Source organism: Alligator sinensis, unplaced genomic scaffold (genome assembly GCF_000455745.1).
Source record: "Alligator sinensis unplaced genomic scaffold, ASM45574v1 scaffold80_1, whole genome shotgun sequence".
NCBI classification, from domain to species: Eukaryota; Metazoa; Chordata; order Crocodylia; family Alligatoridae; genus Alligator; species Alligator sinensis.
Window position 1 is genome coordinate 1451738 of NW_005842206.1, and position 24327 is coordinate 1476064.

The following is a 24327-nucleotide window of genomic DNA, read 5'->3' on the forward strand; positions in this document are numbered from 1 at the left end:
AGAGAGAATATGAAACAATCTCTAGATCCAAAGAAGAATCGGCACTATTCCTGACTGCTAGATAGATGAATCTTCCAGTTGATACTAATTCAAGAAGTACTTTATTTTTGGAATGTGCAGCTTACCCCTTGGTTTATTACTTTTGGACAGAAAATCTGGGAGGGTTATTAATGCATTGCCAATTGCTAGAGTTCCTACCATTTGTTTGCATGGATAGTCTCTTTTCTTCCCAACATATTTTGTTTCCTGTTTGCCATTGGGAAGACTAATGTCAGAAGTTACAGGTTTGCTTACCTCTGAGTTTCAAGGTGAAAAACTCATTCTATAAATACATTAGAAGTAAGGGAAAGACCAAAGGAAATGATGATGGGAAACTAACAGTGGACTGTAAAGCCTAAAACAAACTTCTGTTAGATAAGGAGCACTGCTGGCAGCAGGGTGAGGGAGGATAATTATTTGCCTTAAAGCAGAGATAGAACAGGCTAAGAATTGATGTAGGCTGGAAATAGATGTCACCCAGAGAAGTGAATCAGCTGTTTGACAGCCTCACTCCCAGGACTGCACCAGTGTCCCAATCTTCCCTCTTTTAGAGATGTGCCCTTAGGTATTCAAACTACAAAGTGATTCTTCCACTCTCTTCAGCACTGGTGATACCTGAAGTGGAACAGTATGCAGTTTTGAGTATCATAGTTTAAGCCAGAGGTGGGCAAAATATGGCCTGCAGGCTGGATCCGGCCCACCAGGCACTTTCATCCAGCCCATGGCCCTCACCAAATAGTACCCGGCCCAATCCTTCTGCCCATGAGGGTGGGAGCGAGGCCCCTACTTATACACACTCTGCTGACAAAGCCTATTGTACCTCCATTCCACCCTTGTGGACAGAAGGGCCCAGCCCAGCCAGCACGCAACTTCCGGGCGGGACTGCTGCAGCCACTGGGGTACCTGCTCAGCTTCCCTGGTGTCCCGCTTGTTCCAGGTAGTAAGTAGGTTAGTGGGGGCATGGGGGTGCATGGGGCAGGGGAGCTGTAGCTGGGTGGGTGTGTGAGGCATGGGGATGGGGCTGATGGCAGTGCAGAGCCTGCCCAGGAGGTGGGGGCAGCATGGAGCTCATATGGGCAGGGTGTGAGGGAGGGTGCAGGGGTGTGTGTGGGCCCCCCTTGGCACTGCTCCATGGTGCACAGCCCCTGCAGGCAGCAGCAGCAGTAGGCAGGGGTGTTTAGGGTGCTTGTGCCTGGCATTGGTGCTGCTGCCTAGTATGCACAGCTCCAGCTAGTGTTGCATATTGTGGTGAGGAGTGCAGCTAGGCTGGGCTGCTTCAGTTGCCAGGGCTACCTGCCATGCATGTGCAACTCCCACACTTGCGTGCAGCTGGAGGAAAGCTCCACGAGCTGGAGCTGGCTGCTTATGTTGCTCCATGCTTTGCAGCTCTTGGGACTCTGCTGGAAGTGGAGGAGACCCCCAACCCCCACTTCCCTGCAGAGTCCTGGGACCTGCACAGCAGGGAGTGGCGCAGGCAGCTGGCTTCAGCACGTGGAGCTTTCCTCTAGTGGCATGTGTGTGTGGAAGTTGTGCGTGAGTGGCAGGGAGCCCCGGTGATAGAGGTGCTGTGGCTGGGCTGCACTCTTTGCTGCAATGTGCGTCACTGGCCGGAGCTGTGCGCCTCTGGGTGGCAGGACCTGCACGGGGCACGAGCGCCCCCGTCTGCTGCTGTAGCTGCCTGCAGGGGGCTGCGCACCTTAAGGGGAGTGTGTGTGTGGGGGGGGGGTCCCCACAGCCATCCACCATCCCTTACACCCCACAAATGCCATACATCCCCCGCAACATCCTTTGCTCCTCCCACCCCCCTAACAAACACACAGACGATACAAGACTAAGAATTTATTTTTTATTTATTATGCAATCACCTCTATATACAGTATGCAAACAGAAATAATAGGTGTTTGACTTTAGTGTATGGGGTTTTTTTTTTTTTATTGGTTCTAAGATGGAAACCCCCCCCCCAAAAGGAAAATCTGGGTGGAGGCTAGGGGGGGGACTTCCAGTCCCACGATGGTGGCCGGAGGTGGGGTAACTGTCAAGGGGAGGAGCTACTCATGTGGCCGTCAAGTTCACCAAACCTCGTTAAGCAACCCACCAACTGAAATAATTGCCCACCCCTGGTTTTAGCAGTATGTGGATAAATTGGGTAGTCATGAAAAGAGTACTAAAAAAGTTACTGGAAATATGATCCGAAGAAAAACTGGAAAAATTGGGGTTGTTTAGTCTAGAGAGGAGAGGAAATGAGGGTTGGATGATCTCCTCAGACCCCTTTTAGTCTTTTTGTTTGTTTTGTTTGTTTTTCCTGTATATAAAATGTTACATTGGTATAGCAGAGATGTTTAAAAAGAGTAATGTGTCCCCTTTGGAAATACTTAATTTACAAAGTTTACAAGGGTGCCAGCTAGTTGTCTATTGTGGCTCTTCTGGTACATTTTCACTAGAAATAGGCTGCATTTTTCTCCCCTTCTCTTTTAAAGATCTAGTTTGAGAAAGACACCCACCAACATGCACTCTGTGGCTGTTTGTTTGTGTTTTGTTTCTTGTTCTTTTGTTGCTTGTTATGACTTCATATGGCTATCCTTTTATATGACACTAAATTTTCATCCATTGGAAAAATTCTCTAGGCGATGGGAGATGTTGGGGTTTTTTTATATGGTACTTTGTCAAAAAATGTCCTTTCCGATAGAGATATAGAAGAAAATGTCCCTTTTCATAGAAGTCAAAACTGTTTTGACTGTAAATATTATTTCTTATTTTATTTTAAAAGAAAATGGAGTTATTCCTTTTAATAATTTTTTAAAAATATTGATAAAACTACTTAATATTTGGAATAGTAATACTCATGGAACCTGCAGTAATAAAGAGCAGTCTAAACCTTACTATAGGATGTACCTCCTTTAACATTGGTGGATGATCTCGTTTTTATTGATGTGGGTGAACACTTGTTGATTTTTTTTTGAGTAAGACATTTTAATGAAAATATTTGTAAAAAATTACTAACTGGGTTAAGGGAATGTCTTTGTAACTAGGTGCTATAGAAAATGATGGAAGATGGAGGACATGAGAGGAAGGGGAAGGTGAGATATGTGGGCAGGGATATGGATGCTAATTATGAGATGTGAGAGCAGAGATCAAGCCTAGAAAATGAGGATGAGGAACTTGTATAGACTACAAGAGCAATCTTGTGAAGCTCTTTGAGAAGAGAAGTAATGTGTTTTTCAAATATTGCTAAAAAAAAAAAGAGAGAGAGAGCCTGAATGTACTGGAAGAGCAGAATTTGGAAACTGGGAAGAAACTTTACAGGAAATGAGCATAATAGGAGAATGCAACTTGTGTAATAGTGGAGGCATTTGGAGAAGCATTTTGGCATCTGGAAAGGAAAGCAAGAGTCACTTTATTGATGAGCTTGAGGAATGAGCCATTATTTCTGTGTTGAAGGGAATGGTAAAATTCCTTGTCCATTCTCATGAACCTAACTTTTTTTTCTTGTAAGCTACACTAAATTTACTCTTGTTTCAGTTGGCTAGATATTTGTAACTTAAACATTCAAACTGTAATATTGAAATTAAAAATATACAATAATTACTTCTTAAATGAGTTATTTTATTGCTGGAAGCTATACGTATAGCTTTTTACTTAAAAATCATACTCTGAAATCAAATCAGGCTGTTCCAGGTGATAATATGATATTAAAAACATTATTTTACTTGCATCCAAGATGATCTGGAGTTTAAGATGACCCTCCCCCATTAGATTATATACATTTGTTATAATTTTCCATGTATTGTATCTAATTATGGGGGGGGGCATTGCATAATTCACCTCCCCCTATGTGATAGCTGAAAATTATGTCTGTGAGATAAAGGTGCTTGCTGAAGGCTCCATGAAGATTAGACCAAGTGTTTTTCTGTCATTTGGTCAGATATTAGTTGTGTTTTTGTTAAGTCAATAAACCTTATTACCTTTCTACCCCCCAACCACACTCTCAATCCTGAACCCTCCGCAGGTGGCTGGGACAGGGCTATCCCTGCATGGCTCCAGAGGGTCAGGCAGCGGGGAGGCAGGTGGTATAGGGACTTTTGATGAAAGTAATTTTTAAATTTTGCTGTTTCATAGTTTCATAGTTTTGTCCTTTTTTGGTAAATTTTTGCTAGCCCTCCCCTTGTGCCTACCCCCAGCCACTCCACTCATTTTAGAACTGAAATATTATCAAGTTAGTTAATTTTTTTGGTTTATGTACAACTCTTTAGAAATCTTGAATTTTTTTGATATACTACTGAAATTAGTTTATTGTACTCTTAACACTTTAAGGTTGCTATTTAAAATACTAGATTCAGTAGAAAAAATTTGATTGAGATATTGTAGGTGGATAAAGAACCAACTAAAGCAAACATAAGTAAGGGTAGTTGTCACAATTGCTGCGGATGTCGACTTGGAAGCACTAGACCTTCTCCCAAGACTCTGGGTGCAGAGTGGATATTCTTCCCCAGACTGTTCTGCTAGACAAAATTCAGGACCCTGACCAGATCTTACATCTTAGTTGCAGGCAAACCTTGCGAGTGCTCCTGTGATTATTCCCCAGAAATTATGCAAAAAAAAATTTTTTTTTTAAATCAGTCAGCTGTTTTGGAATCACTCTCCCCACAAATGATCATTAAGGTATATAAAACAGAAATAAGATTTGCTACACAAGATAGACAGCCCATACAAGAGAAAGTAACTCTTGGCTTTAGGGAGAGAAATTATGCAAGAGAAATAAAACAAAGATCTCACTCTGTTTCCATAACTAGAGCTAGCTTCATTCACCCTTTCCAGTTCTCAGTCATTAGTAGATCCTTCAGCTGGTAGACTACATGTTCACATAAGCTTAATGGTTTACTGTAAAACCATCCTACCCAAAAGACATCTCTTAAATATCTTAACATCTCTCCATTTTTTTTTATTTCTCTATTCACATCTCAGGGAGCATATATTATTCAGATAGATGCACCTGTCTGACAAATTAGGTATTTTTCCTATTCAAAAATATTTTCATGACACAATAAAAATTTGAAAACCCCTCAATTAGACTTCCTTCATGGTCCCTATTGGAAAGGGAGGGCGGGGGGGAGGGGGCATTGCCTCAGGATGAGATTTGTTTTTGATATGCACCTTTTATTCATTGTCTGGGTAAACTGATGCTCCTAAAAGTGGTTCAGCCATTGTCTGATATGCATTCCTATTCTAGCTTCCCTCATGCAAGCCAGGTGTGAAGTATGAATGGCTGTTGTCTGATGTAAGGTATTCCTGACACTTAATCAGATGCCCCTCATCTAGATGGTTTATTTTACAAAAACACTTTCATGTCAAAATACATGGTTCATACAAACATAAAAATGAACATAGTTTAAGCCTAACTATAAATAGAGCGCAAATGTGACAGTATTAAATCCAATTTGGGGAAATACCTTGTGTATGAAATGTAGCATACTCAAATTATTTAATGCACTGTGACAGTAGTGTTGCAAGAGAAATAATTAGGCTGGAAGGGGATGTTACTAGTGAAGTTCTTCAGAGATCTGTCCCAAGGCTGATCTTTTCACTGTTGACCTTGGTGCACAAAGGCATGAGCAAGCTAATAGAATTCCCTGATGGTACAAAGCTGAGAGGCATTGTCAGTTTGGACAAGGATCAGGAAATTGTACAGGAAGAACTGGATGACATTGAAGACTTGCAGACTAATAGAATTGGGATGAGATTAAATAGTACCAAGTGCAGGGTCATGCACTGTGGGAATTAAAGCGTTTGGTATAAGCTAGAAGTTTATCAATAGAAAACAATTGAGAAGAAAAATGTTGTTACTATTGGTAGCTCATAGTTATACTGTGGTCAATATAAAACAACCATGGAAAAGGCAAATGTCATTGGTTGAACTGTCCCATAGTAGAGATTGGAAAGTATTAACATCATTGGTAGTATGTCATCTTGAATACTGTATATAGTTTTGGTCATCTGTTCATGTGTTCACGTTGGAGTAGACGTTGAGTAGACATCTAATCACTCTAAGGGCTAGGTACAGGCGGTCAAGAAGCCTGAGGCAGAATTGAATCAATCTTAGCAGATTAGTTTAAATTGTGTAGATTGAACCTATAAACAGGTGAACAGACATTTACTTTTGAATTCCAGAAATGCAGCCACATGCCTGCAGTGGCTCAGGCCAGAAGCTGGGTGTTGCTCGAGTACACCTCCCTGCTTAGGTGGAGCAGACAGCTTGGGGCAAGGCTAGCCTGCCCACCCTGAAGAGTGGGGTTTGCTGGGGAGGTGTTAAGCATCCTGTAATGCTGTGGGACTGAGTTAACTTCAGTCTGGAGGGGATCTGGGACAGATGTTCAATAAACTAATTTAACCCAAATCAGTTAAGTCTGATATTACATCCAGGTTTCTCTTTAAACCATTTTGAAAGTGGTGTATGTGCACTGAACTTCTGTTGTGTTACAGATTTGAACCAGTTTCCGATCACTTATATCAGTTTATATGTAATTTCTGTCACTAGCCATAATGTCTAGGGTGATTAGAGGAATAGAAAGCCTCTCTTAAAACTAAATGGTCTTGGTTTTGTTTATCTCAGCAAAGCTATGGCTAAATTGGGCTTGAATTTGGAAGTAGGTTTCTAACCCTCAGACAAATTTAGCTTTTGTAGCGGCTTTCCAGTAGATACAGGACAAAAAAATTAAGTGATAAATTTGTTCTCTGCTTAGGTGTTTTCCTCACTTCCTGTTCCATTCATGGATGTAGGTTGGATCATCATCATAACCCCAGAAGAAGCAAGGAAGTTGTGCATATGGTGATCTGGATAAGAGGGATTTATTAGTTATTTCTGAGCATGTTTATTTTAATTTAGGCATTTTTTCCAATTCATTAGGTATTTTTAAGTCCTGCTCAACTTGTTCTATTTTAATACTTCAGGTCTAGTCAGGGAAGGTGCAAATGAAAATTTTCTATAGACTATAATTATATTAAATATGGTTGATAAATGACTGACAGAAGAATGAGATTTTTTTTTTTTTTTATTTATATATTATGGAAGCTGACCTTCCAGTTTCTGGTATCAGACTTGTCATGTGCACCTTTTTCTGTCTTTTTCAAAAGGCTTTATTTTACATTTATTCAACAAAGGATGTGTTTATCAATGATCTTGGGTATTGTAAAATCCTGTTAATTTTAAATGGATGATAAAAATTTAGGAATGTCAGCTTAACACAAAAAAGAGACAGGTTTACCTTTTGCTACATGTTTTTATATAAATGTTCCAGATTTGAGTCTAAAGTTTGCTTTTTATTTTTGTCCTGTGATTTGGATTCTTCTGATGTTTTAGGCACTAATATGATTTTTTTGACAAGCTTGATGTGAATATTTTAAATCTAGTCCTGATCCTGAAGTTTCACTACAACTTGGTGAAAAGCCAGCTGTGGGAGAACAGGGTGGCTATAGGAGTTAAATGTTCTAGAAATTATAAGGAGATGCGGAGTTTTGCCTTGTGAAATCATCACTATAATGCACACTATATAGAGCTTCTTTTTAATTTGCAAGTAATTTAGAATGCTGCTCCTTCCCTATTTTTTCATAGCATTGACCAGAGGGAAATGGAAAAGATTTTCTGGAGCCTTTCAACCATCTGCAGTTACCAAAATATTGAATAAGATGGATGAATAAAGTTTGCTACTCCTGCTTGTAGATGTTTGCTGTTTATATCCATTCTTCTTCATGTGACAAGGTGGCTGTTATTCAGTAATACTTGTGCTCTGATTCTTGGTCCATTATAATTCCCAGGCCCTTAGCTAAAGTACTGCATCCTAAGCTAGTCAGTCCCCCATCCCTGCATTTGATGGTTGCACCCTAGCTACAGTACTTGTACTTGTTTTTTCATGAATTTTTCACTTAATTTTGGATCTTTTCCTCCAGCTTTATCAGTCATTCTGAACCTCTTAATCTGACCCTCTAGAACAGCGATTTCCAAACTGACAGATTGCTCACCATTAATTAAAAAAGATACAACCTTAAATATCAGCGGCCCACTTTAGGATCAAGCTGCGTTAAGTCTGCCTTCATTTAGTAAAGAAAGGTTCCCAATCTGTGGTATGCGTACCACCAGTTTCCTATAACTTATATTGATTTGTATGTAATTTATACACATACCACCAGCTTGTCTGTGTACCACTGGTGGTACATGAACCACTGCAACTCTAGAGTGTCTGTAGCTCCACTTAGGTTGGTGTCATCTGCAAATTTGCCCTTTTTCTACACCACAGGTAGACAACCTTTCTTAACTAAAAGCAGGCTGACTTAAACCGGTTTATGTATAACATCTGTCCTTAGCCTTTAGGACCAAGCTTTAAGTGATCAGAAACTGGTTTAAAGCTGTAACAGAACAGATGTTTAGTGCACATAAGCCAGTTTGAAAATGGCTGAAACCGGTTTGAGATAAACCTGGTTGAATGTAGCATTAGACTTAATTGATTTGGCTCAAACCGCTTTATGCAATGTCTGTCCCAGACCCCTTCCTGATTTAAGTTAAATCAGAGTCCCCCAGCATCCTGGCATGCTCTCTGGGGTGCGGTGGGCTGGGCTGGGCTCTCTGCTTCAGAGAGCTGGGCTGGCCCTTCCCCTCTGCTCCCTGGCTGCAGCTATGGCAGAGACTGCACGTACAGTGGCATCTGCCTGGCTTCCTCCTGCTGCCCCTCCTCCTCAGCACTCCTTGCTGAAGCACAGATCCCCCTCTCCCCTCTGCCTTGCACAGACACCTCTCAGCATTATCTAGCATACCACATGCTGGCTACAGTCTCTACTGTGGGGGATGGGACAAAGACAGACAGGACTGTGTTGGCTTAAGGAGTTTTTTGGTAGCTGGTAAAGTCCCTCTGTTCCTTCCTTGGAAAAGCTGTTTAAGAAGAGCTTGAACTAATGGAGAGAGGCTGTGGTTTTCTTAATGAGCTGATAAACACTGAGTTAGGGGTGACAAATACTGTGTTAGCAACTTCCTGCTGGGCTGCTCAGGAGTTGGGGGGAACTCCTCCCTAATCATATAGTTCTTCTGGGGCCTGGCTATGCCCCCTGAGCTCTGCACTGTAGAAGGGAAGGGAAGGCTGCTCTAGTGCCCTTGACTTCTAGCCTGAGCCACTGCAGGTATGTACCGCATTTCTTTAGTCCAGAGGGGATGTCTGAATGGTTACAAACTCATTCATCCTAGCCATGTTAGACTAACCTGCAAAGAATCAGTCAATTCAGACTTAGGCTTTTTGAATGCCTGTCCCTAGCCAAAGTGGGCCTGAGGCAGCAGTAGTTAAATGGTGCATTGTCTCTCAGAATTTTATTAACAATAGGCAGGATAAAATCTCTTTTCAGGCTCTAGTTTGCCTAAGATCATTAATGAAGATATTAAACGGTACTGGATCTAGGACAGACCCCTGAGGAACCCCACTCATAGTTCCATCCAAGTAGACATTGCACCATTGGTTACTTTGGGCACAGCGATTTAAACCAGTTAGGTATAGGGTTACCATACATCTGGGTTTTCCTGGACATGTCCTCTTTTTTGGCCCCCTGTCCTGTGTCCAGGTGGGTTGTTAAAATGAGAGCAAATGTCCGGGTTTTTGCTTTGCCTCCACTTTTCCATGGCATGAGCAGATTGGAGGCAAGATGATTAGTTGCCGGGGGTCACATGCTCTGTGCATGGGCCCCAGCAAGTGCGTATGTGCGCACGGAGCAGCTGCATGGGCAGCAGAGCTGCGGAAACAGTAGGTTCTGGGTCAGGAGTCAGGGGCATCGGCAGGGCTGGCGGGGAAGGGAGCTGCAGATTGGGGGCATTGGCAGGACTATGGGGCACGGGGCTGTGGGTTGGGAATGAGGGGCACCGGCAGGGCTGGAGGGGCAGGGGTTTTGGAGTGAGGGGCAGAGGCAGGGCACAGGCATATCATCACCCCCTCTCCTGGCAGCTCCCTGCCCCCTGCTCCCCATGGGTGTCCTCTTTTTTTGATCCTGGAAATATGGTAACCCTAGTTATGTATCCACCTCTTGGTATTTTCATCTAGGTAGTATTTCTTTAACTTATTAATGATTATGCCATGGAAGACCATGTCAAAAGCCCTGCTAAAGTCAAAGTATATTGCATCCAATCCTCCCTGACAATGTGTAAAGCTTGTTCCCTTGTTGCAGAAGGGAATCAGGTTGGTTAAAAATTACTTGCTTTTGATGAAACCCTGTTGGCTGGTTCTGGTCACCTTGTTCTTCTCTAGGTGCTCTAAAATAGGTTTTTCTTTTTTCTTCTCTTTTTTGGTTGATAGGTTCCATAATCTTTCTGGGCATCAAGGTTAGACTTACTAATGTATAATTCCCCAGATCCTCCTCCTTCCCTTTCTTGAAGATCTGTATATATTTACCATTTTTGTATCATTTGGGATCTCCAGTCACCTTAACGAGTACTCAAAGAGAATAGGTAATGGCTCTGCAACTGCTGCAGCCAATTCCTTGTATGCTTTAGGATGCGTCTTGCTTGGCCCTGCTGAATTGAAAACTTCCAGCTTTTTAAATCATTAATGTGTTCTTTGTCTACTCTACACTGCTTAGCATTTCCCTTTATCTTCGCTGCCAATTGTGCTTGTCATCTGTGAGTGTCAACTCATAGTTGGCTTTATTTGGGAAGAGTGAAGTAAAGAAAGCATTAAATACTCCTTTTTTGCATCATCCATGATTTAATTAGATTGCCATCTGCATTCAGTTAGGGGACTTATATTTTCCTTAGTTTTCCTCTTCCTCTGGATTTATTTGTAGATTTATTCCTTTTTTTTTTTTTTTGGTTGTATTTTTTATATCTGTTGTTGGCTTCATCAGAATTAATGCCTTAGCCTTCCTAACTCTCTTTTCCTGGATGCCTGTGTGGATAATCTTGCACTCATCCTTGGGAACATGGTCACGTTTTCACTTTTGTAAGATTTTTTTTTTTTTTTTTTTTAAGACTCAACTTAAGTGAAGAGTTTGCTGCCTGCCTCTTGTCACACTTCCTCTCTTTTTGTCACATCAGGGTTACCAGTTCTTGTTCACTTTATATGGTCTTTCTCAAAGTATAACCAGTTTTTCTGGACTTCTTTTCCTTCAGGACTTGCCTTTCATAGGGTTCTGCGTACCAGTTCCCAGAGTTTATTAAAGTTTGCTTTTCTGAAGTTTGGCATCATTTTATCCTACTGTTCTCCTTTCTTTTTCTTAAGATCTTGAACTCATCTTGAGTTATATCATAGCAGCTATTATGCATGTTGCCTTCCACCCTCAGATTCTCACGCATGCCCTCCCTATTCTTGAGCAACAAATGAAAGAAGTGCTCCTTGCCCCTCTCCCTGCTCTTCTGTACATGCACACTCTTTACCATGTTTACTAAAGGATTAAACTCAACATGCTCCAAAAAGCTATTGAACTGCCTCTATATGCTGTATTACAGTGATTTCTGTTGTTCAGGTCCCCCATCAGTACTTGGAATTTGGAAACTTCAATAAGTTCTTTGGTGGCGGGGAAGCCTGAACTCCTTTTGGGTGGCTCTGGTACAGACACTCACCATGATGGTTCCCTTCCTGCTATCCCTATAACATGACTGAGAGTTTGAACAGGTCTACCTGTTAAGAACAACAGCAGTCTCCCTATGCCTGAAGAAAGATATGTGTGCCCGAAAGCTTGCAAAAAACTTTGCTCCAACTACTTAGTCTAATAAAAGAGATCCCTTCTACCCAAAGAACTGTGCCTGCCAATAGGACTCTCTCTCACTTCCATATGGCACTTTAGAACAAGTGTATATCTCTCCTTCCTTAACAAATTATACCTATGCCAATCATGTAAATTAGCTCACCAAATCTATAATGTATGTTAAAAAAAAAAATTAACAATTCATGCTGGAGGGGGGGCAATTATATTTCTCAGAAGTAACAAAACATAGTTGTTGTTAGAGAGTGAATTATAAATGTCACTTTATAAATTTGCAAAGTCCAAGGGCATGTTTTAACCTGTGGTTAATACACTTGTTTGTGTTTATACCATTTTCCACCAGTATTGTGTGCTTCTTACTTATTCACGTGTGCATCTTATCTATTCAGGCTACAAGCTCTTTGTGGTAGAATTTACCTACTGTATATTTGGGCAGTGCATAGCACAATTGGCAGAGCCAACCTGAGCAAGGTGTGGGGCCCAGGACAAATCAGCCCATGCGGGGCCCCACCCTCACCCCAATACCATACATCATGGATGTGAAGAAGCTGCCACCGGCATTGACGGTGGGGGGGAGGGGGATGGTGGGCGACCACACTGATTCACCGTGGCTGCTCCACTCGGCTCTGCAGGGCCCCCCCGAAGCACAGGGCCCGAGGCGGTCTCCTCGATTCACACCCCCCTAGGGACAGCCCTGACAATTCGACTTCAATTTGTTGGTCCTCAGACTAGTGTACTCAGTTTAATAAGATAGTTTCTTGATGAGAGCATTTGAAACATACCATAATTATGCAACAAAAGTAGAGAATATTTGTATGTACTATAGTCTTGTCATCCGTGAATGCTATTTACGCTTAACCTATTTTGAAAGGCTTGTGGTGAATTGTACTGACAAGCACAAAATAAATAATGGTAGCTGATTTTACTTCCTGAAGAATTATCACCTATAGATCAGTTGACAATTTTCTTTCTTTTTTTTTCCCCCCACTGCTGGTGAAAGAATAGTATTTTTTGCAATAAGCTGTGCATTTTAATAAAGTTTTGTCAGGACCTGGAGCTAACCTAATCAATTTTGCTTGACTTAGATTTTTTTTTCTCTGCATGGTATAATCACATTTTGCTTAATGATTGGAAAATGTGTAGATACTAAATTTATATTAAAATTGAAATATTGAACCAAGTTGCTTAAAACGTAGAAAAAATATCACAACAAAATTTTTAGTGTACATAGATTCTGGTTAAATAGCTAAAGATTAGTTAGTTTGGAGGAAGATTCCTAAGCAGTTGCTTAATCTAGTCCTTTTGTTGAATTATAAATCCATTTATCTATAAGTATTAAAGGTGGATAAGGTGTATAAGCAAAAGATGTTGCATGTGATGCTATTCATTTCTGTTTGTCTGGAATTGCGAGGTGATTACTTATGGAGTGGTGATATGGGAAATAATTGGAGAAGTGTGTTTTGTGCTTTGTTGAACTCAGTAACCCCTTAAGTTTGATTGCTAGTTATATAAAGTGATTCTGTTCAGCTGCATTTCAAGGTCTTGAGTGTTCCTTTTTCTCTGGTGAACCTCTTAATTGGTGGATTCTGTTGGAGGAGAGAAAGGGGCTTTAAGCTCATTGATTACTTCTACACATTCCCACAGCAACTGCACACTTATTGCTAATTATTTTTCTGCTGGTTTTGTAAATAAAATGGACAAGCCCTTTTTTTTGTTCTAGAGTTATCCATGATGTCTCCAATTTAGTGAATTGAAAAAATGGTCATAGTAACTTCACTTTGTAAAAATTGGTAAAATTAACCTTTCAACTGTCATAATAAAACCCTGTTTTAGCATCTCAATTTTGGCTTAGGAATGTGATCAGGTGTGAAAATAAACAGGCGTAGTCTGAAGGTAAAGGAGACTGGACAGACATGTTGCTGGGATCATTTGATCTCAGCAGTATTCCTGCCCAGAGCAGGGCGGGGTGGACTCAGTGATCTTTTGAGGTCCCTTTCACCCCTTAATTTCTATGATTCTATGAATACTTGTGGGTTTTTTCAAAGGTTAGCAAATAGTTCTTGAGCTGGTCATTAATTTTAAATTGTTATTTGAATCTGCCTTGCATGTTTTTACCTGCATCTAAAACTAATTTCTGCTATCATATTTTCCATGCATTTAACTCTCTACCTGAAAACACTTGTGTGACTTCAGGTGAAGAAACTGCTAATAATTAGGAAAATATAACTTTTTATTTTAATTGGGTATAATGTTTAGGTCTAGTCATTTAGTGGTGTTCTCCCTGGTGTTGTTTATTGACTGATTGTGAGCGAGAGAGGCTATTCCTTTTATTGTAGTTTATACTTGAAGACCTGCATATTAAAAAAGTTAAAGTCCTGTAATTATAATTTATTTTATAGTAACATGCATTTAAATAATAAAATCACAGGCTACATTTTTGGTAATTTTTTAAAAGAAAAATTTGCAGCATTTTTGTAAGTCCATTGACATTTTATTGGAGTAGTACCAAAGGTTGCCAAAGGGCTGTTATGCTAATTTATTATTGTTAATTTGACCTAAAGAGTTTCAGAGTTTGAAGGCAGGCACACTGTACCACAGATCAGAAACATTGGTTTATTTGATACAAATGTAATTAAAGCTGTGTGAAATAACTATGCATTTTTGAAATACTACAGTATGCTTACAAAATCATGAAACACATAGACAGCTGTTATAACTACTGAGAAGCTTGTCCAGGCTTCTTCCATTGTCAGCTGGAATTAAGGTGTATATTAGTTCTCGGATATTGATTCTGCTGTGTGGGGGGCGGTATGTCTTGGCTTGCCTTTTTACTTTTGTCTCATGGAACTTGCAGACAACTTGTGCAACTAACCATAAAAGATAATGGTTCAAAAACAATGTTTAGGGTCAAGGTTGATTATATGTTGGAGTGATGAGCAAGACCATTAAAAGCTCAGAAAAATGGCGGGGGCGGTTTGGGAGCAAGGTGTCAGACTGTTTTCCCTGCCTCTGTTTTCCCTGTTGCAGTTGTGGGGAAGACCGTCAAACAAACCAACATATAATTTTCTGTGTATAGTATCTAGTTACTGAGAGGTTATCTTAAATTTCAAAACCTGGGATTCAGGTAAATGAGGTACTTCATAGTGGTGCTGGTGGTAGTGATTGGACAACATGACTTAACTATCTAGTGACACTTACTGGTTCAGAATATTTTATCCTTGTGCATTGTTGGGAAGCATTAAATTGTTAAATCCTAACTTTCAGATCTTTCAAGCACCTGCATCTTAATTTCATTTTTCACTGAAGTTGTGGGTGCCTAGCACTTCTGGAAATTGGATTCCAAGAGTGCAGTGCTTTGTATAGAAATCTTTTCTAGGTGTTTAATAAATAGTGCTCATAACTTGCATCCTTTATGCCTGTTACTGTCTCATGAGCAATTGAAATGTGTGACAAATGCCCAAGATGTCAAATCTTGTGCATTATGCTCAAATTATAATTGGTTTTTACTATAAAAATTATCTTTCCTTATCTTTAAAAAAAATTACCTGATGCTAGAATTATTCAGTTAAATAGGATAGTATTAAAAGATGGCAATGGGGCTGAAATGCAGTGAGCTGAAGTTATGCAGATACTGATCTTTGTTATGATGTTAGCAATAAACAAAACCATAGGAAGTACTATTGTATTATGCAGTTAAATGAATTATGCACTTATCTTTCCCATATATATTATAAATGGGGCTTTTCTTTAACTTGACCATGTCTAAGGACTGATTTGTTTCAAACTATTTGAAGGGAAATTAGAATTAAGCTAGTACAGAAAAAACAGCATTTTAAAATTATTTTTGTAAAATAATTATTTTAAGTATTGTAGATCTTGTGATAAACTTACTTCTCCCTTAAATATGACTTGCATTTTAATTTAACTTTTTGTGACTTGAAGTATTAAGTGAATTGAATTGGTTGGCTTCAATTCAACATGTGCTTCTAGGATTTAGGAATAGTAGAACCTATCCTCTCACATGCATATGTTTTATTTGAAGATTAGAAGAGATAAATGAGCCTTCTTTCTTTTTCAGTTCCCAATTAATTCCTTACGTTTGAAGTTATTGAGGTATACGAGCTGAATAACTTGGATTGAAGAAAATACTCCTTGTGACTTGCTGTCCAAAGCCTTTTATGGAGTTTAACACACACTTAACTGTATTCTTAATTTTTGTAATTTATATTAGGAATATTGTAAATGATGCTTTAGTATCCCAGCAAATATTGGTACTAGCTGCTTAACCAATGACTTGTACTGGTTCATTTGTCTCCTCTCTCCCTCTCCCTCTCCCTCCCCTACCCCCACCCGTAAAACTTGGAAAACGATTATGAACTGCTTGAATATTGTGTTTACCTGAATCCAAGGTGACTTCAAATTTCATATGACTTTCACCATCAGTACATAGATTCTAGACATGGGAAATTTTTATAAATTTGTTATAATTTTCCATGTATAGGGGCACAGAACACATGGTTATGCCAGCCTCTGCTTGGCCACACAGCAGCTGTTGCAGGGGCAACCACTCCAGCTGGGTTCCAGAGCCATGGCTGGAGCCGCTGCTACTGCTGCTGCATGGTTCAAGTATTAACTATAATATTGTGCTTCTAATTCTTTTTCTTGTGAAAGAAATGGTCTCTCATCACTTTAGCGAATTATTAAACTGGCACTCGGAAATATATGTATGGATTCAGGGTTCAGCTAATTAAGTTGTCACATGAAAAAACTTGCCATGATCGATAGAAGTTGACTGTTCTGTGCAACTTACATAATGTACCAGTGTATGTATGATAGTTTGTTGAAATTCTGATTTATAGAAGCTTTGTAAAATCTTTTTATAATTATTTACTTGTTTTTGAAAGGATAAATGGACTGGTTTCAAATTCCAAAGAAGGTATCATACTAAAATTCTTGGGTTAATCAGCTTTCATTTTAGACCCCCAAAAATATGGAGTGAGTAGAATTACTGAGGATTTTAGCTAAGTTTGGGGTTTATTTATTTTGATTCAGATCTTCTAATAAGAGTACTTCAACTTTGATTATTTTATACTGTCTGCTTGTAAAATATCCTTCTAAAAAATAAAAAAAAAATTAATTTTTTTTTCTCCCTTCCAGCTGGGTTGAAAACTTTGGACATGAAGGACTTGGGTTGTTGCTAGATGTACTGGAAAGATTGGTTGAAGCAAAACAGTAAGGATGTTTTATAATTAAAATTGTCAGGGTTTTTTTTTTTTTTTTTTTTTTTTTTTTTTTTTTTTTTTTTTTTTTTTTTTTTTTTTTACTATTCCTAATTGGTAATAACTGAAATTTTTGTATCAATTCAGTCAGGACAAAGTTGTGAAGAGATGTCAGCATAAGGTCATACAGTGTTTGAAGGCCTTCATGAATAATAAGGTATGTGATTTCAAGGTTATATTTGAGTTTGTTATATTATGATTTAGATAACTGGGTTGCTAAGGTTTAACTGGAATTACTTTAATTATGTAAATTACTTTTAAATATAGTATCTAAAGGAAATTGATGTGTGTTATTTATATGTAAAAGAAAAAAAATTCAGTTACATTTGGTATTTTATCTTGGCAACTTGGCATACTGAATAAGTTTGGTGTTTCTTATTGCTTGAGTGGCAAGTTTTTAACCTGGAAAATATTATTTTAGTAGCTAAGGAAAGATTACCCCTAACCCTCACAGAAGAGGAGGGTGTATAGTGAAGGCATTAGGAGCCCTAAGCCAGCTGCTTTAGATAATACTCTCTCTTAAGCCCACTTTTCAGTTTTACTTTTGCTTAGCAAAACTAGGCATCCTATCAAACAAGTATCTGCAGTTTTTGGGCTCCACATTTTAAAAAGAACATGGGGCAGTTAAGAGAGGGTCCAGAGGTGGGCAACAAAAATGATAAAGAGCTCGGAAACAAAGTCAAATTGAGGTAAGTCTGAAGGAGGCAGGCACGGTTCACCTTGCAGAAAAGGTCTCCAAGAGGGGAGATGATAGATAGCAATCTTCAAATATTTGAAAGAATGCCATAAAGGGGGAAAATCTCTTCTTGCTGCAGAGAGGAGGACGTGGACTAATGGCTTGAAGGTTGCAGCAAAGTATTATTTAGATTGGATATGAGGAAAACTTCTTTGCTCCCAGAACAGCGAGGCAGTGGAATAGACTGCCTAGGGAAGTTGTGGACTTGCCATCACTGGAAGTGTTTAGGAAGATGTTGGACAGCCACTGTTCTGGGGTGATGTAGGTCTCCTCCTATGCCTGTGTCCTACTATGGTTACCCCTTCTTCTGAGCTTTGATTGCTGCACGGGGCTGGAAGGAAACTCAACCCCTCTACCCCTCCTGTCAGGTTTTTAGCCTTCCTCAGGCATTGGATGTTGGCTGCAGCCAAGGCTGGGGATTTTGACTGGGGTGTGCTAGTGTTTCTGCTGGGACTTGCACCCAAAAGTTTGTGGCTAGAGGGTCTTGCACCACTGCTCAGGGTCAGACTGAAAGTCATATTTGGAGTCAGGAAGGAATTTTAACCCATGGTCAGATTAGTATGGGCTGTGTGGAGGAGTGGGGTGGGGGTTGCCTTCATCTGTATCAGTGGGGTGTGGCATTCTTCCTGGGATCTCTTAAGTATATGTTAACAACCTTTTACTGAAGTAGAATGTTGGCTGCTGTGGTCCCTCTGCTTTACCTGTGTCAGGCTAGGGTGTTATGTCTTGTGTCAGGGTTGACTCTGCATTTTTGCTAAAGAGGTTAGACAATAGATTTGTATAGGATGACATGGATAGGGATAATTCTGCCTCGGGCAGGAGGTTGGACTGGTTGACCTCTGGAGGTCCTTTCCAGCTCTACTTCTTTATGCACTATGTTATGGAAAGGAAACCAGGTGGTAGCACCAACTGGTGATTTGTTAATTATGCCAACTCTGAAACTTAAAACATATCTTATTGAACAACATGACATTTACAGATATATAAAAGATACACCTAAATGCATCTTGTTTTTAGCTATGAAGATGGATAAAACTGTATGGGGAAATATTTGCATAAGTGTAAGCGCTATTCTCAAAAATTTAATCATTACATCTCTATGCTTCATCATGCTGATTTTTCAGTCCTGTGACATATCTGTGTAGGGTTGAATACAGAAGAACCTGGATACTTTGAAGGGTTAGGTTCCTTTATTCACATCTGAAATTGAAGGGTTATTACATAACTGGGAGTTTACCAAGTGACAGCAAACATCTGTAACAATCACTGAGATGCTGTAGATGTTTGTTTGCAGTTTTTATTTCAAAGACGCTTCTCTGATCAGCTATATGGAACAGTTTCGTAGTTTTGTAGTTGATAGGGTCGGAAGGGACCTAAGCAGATCATCAAGTCCTATCCCCTGCCATGGGCAGGAAAGAATGCTGGGGTCAAACGACCCCGGCTAGGTGATTATCTAGCCTCTTTGGAAGACCCCCAGGGTAGGAGCCGCCCTGAATCCTAGCCGCCCTGAATCTACTCTGTCAACTTATGGCCGTTATTCCTTGTTACTGTCGGTAGTGCTCGGGGGAACAAGGACTCTCCCATAAACTGCTGGTCCCCCCTGACCAGTTTGTAGATGGCCACCAGATCCCCTCTCAGCCTTCTCTTGTGGAGGCTGAACAGGTTCAGGTCCCGTAGCCTCTGCTTGTAGGGTCTGCCTTGTTGCCCCCTGATCATATGAGTGGCCCTCCTCTGGCCCCTCTCGATGCTGTCCACATCCCTCCTGAAGTGCGGCACCCAGAACTGGACACAGTACTCCAATTGCGGCCTGACCAGTGTCACATAGACGGGGAGGATCACCTCCTTGGACCTACTCATGATGCATCTGCGGATGCATGACAAGGTGCGGTTAGCCTTCCTGACCTCGTCCCCACATTGGCAGCCCATGCTCATTTTGGAATCAATAATGACTACAAGATCCTTTTCTGCCTCTGCTGATGAGAAGGGATTTCCCTAGCCTGTAGATATACTGCTGGTTCTTCCTTCCCAGGTGCATTACCTTGCACTTGTCAGTATTGAAACCCATCCTGTTCTCGTTCGCCCACCCCTGTAACCTGTCCAGATCTAGTTGCAGCTGTCCCTCTCCTCCAGCATGCCCCCTTCTCTCCACATCTTATGTCATCTGCGAATTTGAACAAGGTGCTTTTCACCCCCTCGTCCAAGTCGCTGATGAAGATGTTGAACAGTGTGGGCCCGAGGACTGAGCCCTGGGGGACCCCACTGCCCACATCCCTCCAGGTCGAAAAAGACCTGTCCACCACCACTCTCTGGGTGCAGCTCTCCAGCCAATTTCCGATCCATCTGACTGTGTAGGCATCAATACCACAGTCGCCTAATTTTTTAATGAGAATGGGGTGAGAGACAGTGTCGAAGGCCTTTCTAAAGTCCAGAAAGACTGTGTCCACTGCGACACTTGTGTCTAAGGATTTTGTGACCTGGTCATAGAAGGCCACCAGGTTGGTCTGAGAGGACCTGCCTCGACTGAACCTATGTTGGTTGCTCCTAAGCATGATCTCTCCTGCTGGTCCCTTGCAGATGTGCTCCTGGGTAATTTTCTCAAAGAGCTTCCCCAAGACCGATGCTTTTTGAGCATCAGTTGATCAGGAAAGCAGTGCCCTTTGAAGTGGAAGTCATAGTCAAGTGGCCTGTCCTTAATTTTGAAATCTACTGTGAATTAAGTGGGTTAAAATCTGCTTCAATGCGAATAATCTGAGCTCTACTATACTACTGTTTTTAATTACTTCAGCTATTCTTCACAAGGATGTCACTTAGTCAGCAGAATTTAATTGTTCAGACTCTGACCACAGGAAGCACTAGTATAAGAGAGATTATTGTAAGATACAAATATCTGCATCTTTGACCAGTTTTGTCCAAGCTACATGCAACAATTTGCATGGAGATTGGTAACAATTAGTATGGATAAGTGATTGAAAATAATTTAAATTGTGTCCTTGGCAGCTGTCTCTGTTCCTGATGCTCTCATGTTACTTTCTAATGCATCTGTTCTACAGTAGACTTAATAGGAAACAGAATTTTCATTGCCAACAGGGAGTCTTATCAGTAGTCTCTTACCTCCCTTGGTGGTTTGCCCAAGGGCATAGCACATCCCAATCGTTGTTCTTTGAGGGGGGGAAAGGGAATTCTTTTTTTCCCCTTTATCTCCTCAAAATCCTCTGTTATTGCCAATGTGCACATACCACTGTGGAAAATGACACCTGTTAACCACTCACTCAGTGATTTCTTCATCTCTTGTAAATATTAAAATTGTGTGAAACGTTCAACACATTATACACGTGTGTACATTTTTTTTCTTGATAGGCACATGTTGTATTTCCTTGCATACAACACTGCCCTCTTCCCCTCTCCCTAATAAAACATCCATCTTATTTTTTGGAAGGCAGAACTCTGGAAAAAAAATCTTTTTTTCTGAGTCACAGCTGATAGTTGAGAGAAAGTAAGCCTTCCTGGGAACATAGTGTGTCTGAGAAGTGTGGCACAAGGAAGTTCCTGGCACTTGCTGCTTCACCCAGACTGTCTCTTAGGATGCCACACTTCCTGGTCACTGTCATACAAGATTATGTCCCTGACTCTTGCAGAAGCAATAGCAAGGTTGTTGATTCTTTTCAATAAGTAGTTCTTCATATACCATATTTACTTAAATACAAGATGAGGCGTGGCGAAAAAAGCCCTTTGTCTTATCACATACAAGGAAATCACACAATACATTGTCTGTCATTGAACTGCTGTCAGAAGCAGCATGTGCTCAGCAGTGGAAACCAGCTATGAAGCTGATTAAATGCAGCCAACACTGTGCATGACTGCGAAACACATAGGTTGCCATCAGCATGTTTGCCCAATGTGGGCTATCACAAAAATAGATTAGTGCAGCTCATCTGAATAAGACATATGGTAGGGCCCATTAAGCGCAGTCCCCCTCACTGATGAGTCTCTTTCAAGTCATGGTGAGCCACTACATTGAATATATTTTGACTTCCCCTTTAATCCCACAAACTTTAATGATGGCTTGTGATGGGTTGTGCAGTTCTAAAACATCTATACAATCTTAGCTTCAGTTTGATATTTTTATTAACATCTGGTAAATTGACAAGTTACTGAATCATAAGTGTTATAATTAAATATGCTGTATTCAAGACCTTTTATTTTGATTCTTAATCTATTATCTATGTAATAGAATTTGATTTACCTGGAGAAGAAAAGCTCTAGCATCCTATTAGTAAAAGTAAACAGGAATGTGAGTCTTGGGTCCTGGCATACAATGCACTTAAGACGTGATTAATCAGTTAATCATGTTTTAAGCTGTAACCTGCCCCCACATTAAATAAATGAATGAATGGTGTCATAAAATGAGGAAGAAGCCACAAACTTATTCCACAAAAAATGTATAATAATTTTGTTGTTGGTTCCTCTGATGCCATTAATTGAACATGTGGCTAGGTATACCCTGTGGCTGGGAGCCCCGTTAGCTGATTTGTCTTTTCTTTAAATGTCTGTTTCCAAAAGTAGAGTTTACAGATGGAAGTTGCCACATGGTACCTATTCCCTTATACTAATAGCTGATTTTTATCCACATTTTCCATCTGCCAGCAGATTGAAATTTTATTTGATTATGTGATTTAACTGGACTATCATTTATTATTTCTTTAGTATGGACTGGAAAGAATTATGGGAGAAGAAAGGAGTCTGTCATTGCTGACCAAAGCAATTGACCCCAAGCAAACTAACATGATGACTGATATTGTTAAACTCTTATCTGCAATATGTATTGTTGGAGAGGAAAACATGTAAGTGATATTTAATTGGAATTAGTAACATAGCGTTCTCATTTACAAGCTAAAATTGTGTGTAGATTTTTGTCTAAGTATAACTAAAGTCAAAACCTTTAGTTTTTGGGTAGTTGTAATTTATGATTTTAATACTTAGAGCAAAAGTAAATATTTTCATCACTTTTCCTGTTTTTAAAAACCTTCCAAAAATTTACCATGTTTGTTTAAATAACAGTTATAATGTATTTTTTTTTATATCTGGCAGATATGCAGTAATAATGCTTAAATGTTGCCAAAACTAAGTTAAAATTTCCTTGGGTTTTTTTTCTTTACATGTTGTGGTAAGGCATGCACCCTAAGCAAGTTCACACATGACACCAAGCTTCAGGGAGTAGTAGATACACTGGAGGGTAGGGCTAGGATTCAGAGTGACGTAGACAAATTGGAGAATTGGGCCAAAAGGAATCTCACGAAGTTCACTTGTCTTTGTTGAAAAGTCCTGCAATTAGGCCAAAAGAATCTTGTCTTACACCGGTACAGGCTGAGGACCATCTGGCTAAGCAGCAGCTCTGCAGAAAAGGACCTGGGGGTTACAGTGGACAATAAGCTGAGTATGAGTCAACAGTGTGCCCTTGTTGCATACTGGGCTGCATTAGTAGCAGTGTTGCCAGCAGATTGTGGGAAGTAATTATTCCCCTCTATTCTGCAGTGGTGAAGCTACATCTGGAGTACTGTGTTCAGTTTTGGGCCTCCCACTACACACAAGATGTGGACAAGTTGGTGAGAGTCCAGCAACAAAAATGGGCACATGACTTCTGAAGAGAGGCTGAGGGAACTGAGCTTATTTAGTTTGGTGAAGAGAAGACTAAAGGGGGATTTGATAGAAGCCTTTAACTACATGAAGGCTGGTTCAAAAGAGGATGGAGATAGACTGTTTTCAGTGGTGGCAGATGACAAAACAAGGAACAGTGGTTTCAAGTTGCAGCAAGGGAGGTTTAGATTGGACCTTAGGAAGAACTTTTTTTCTTGAAGGGTGGTGAAGCACTGGAACAGGTTACTTAGAGAGGTGTTGGAATCTCTTCCATCCTTGGAGGTTTTTAAGTCCTGGCTTGACAAAGCCCTGGCTGGAATGATCTGGTTGGGGGCAGTTCTGTTTTGAGGGAGTTGGCCTAGATGACCTCCTGTGGTCCCTTCAGACCCTAACTTCCTATGGTCTTATGATTTTCTATGATATATAGAACAGAGACATGCACTGTTTTCAGGATTGTTTTGTGTTGAAATTATGTTCTGTTAATAGAAAAAGGCCCAGTTTTGACTTAAAGCATTCATTAGTAAGAACTCATAAATAAATAATTAACATAATTTCATAAATTTCATAGATTTCATAGACAACAGGGCTGGAAGGGACCTCGGAAGATCGAGTCCAGCCCCCCGCCCAAAGGGCAGGAAGTCAGCTGGGGTCATAGGATCCCAGCAAGATAAGCATCCAGTTTCATCTTGAAGGTGTTCAATGAAGGCGCTTGAACCACCTCCGGTGGCAGGCTGTTCCAGACCTTGGGGGCTCGGACTGTAAAGAAGTTCTTCCTTATGTCCAGCCTGAAACGATCTTGAAATAGTTTGTGACCATTCGACCTCGTCATCCCTTGGGGCGCTCTGGTGAACAAACGTTCCCCCAGATGCTGGTGGTCACCCCTGATACACTTGTAGGTGGCCATCAGATGACCCC

General features: G+C 40.4%; 1 protein-coding gene across 1 annotated transcript in view; it reads left to right on the forward strand.

The window, feature by feature from the left end:
* Positions 1-24327, forward strand: part of LOC102388353 (protein diaphanous homolog 3) — a 435025-nt gene that overhangs the window by 25641 nt on the left and 385057 nt on the right. Inside the window, exons 4-6 of the mRNA XM_006026725.3 lie at positions 16921-16995; positions 17130-17199; positions 22483-22619. Coding sequence (XP_006026787.1) covers positions 16921-16995; positions 17130-17199; positions 22483-22619 — 282 coding nt within the window. The remainder of the gene's footprint in view (positions 1-16920; positions 16996-17129; positions 17200-22482; positions 22620-24327) is intronic.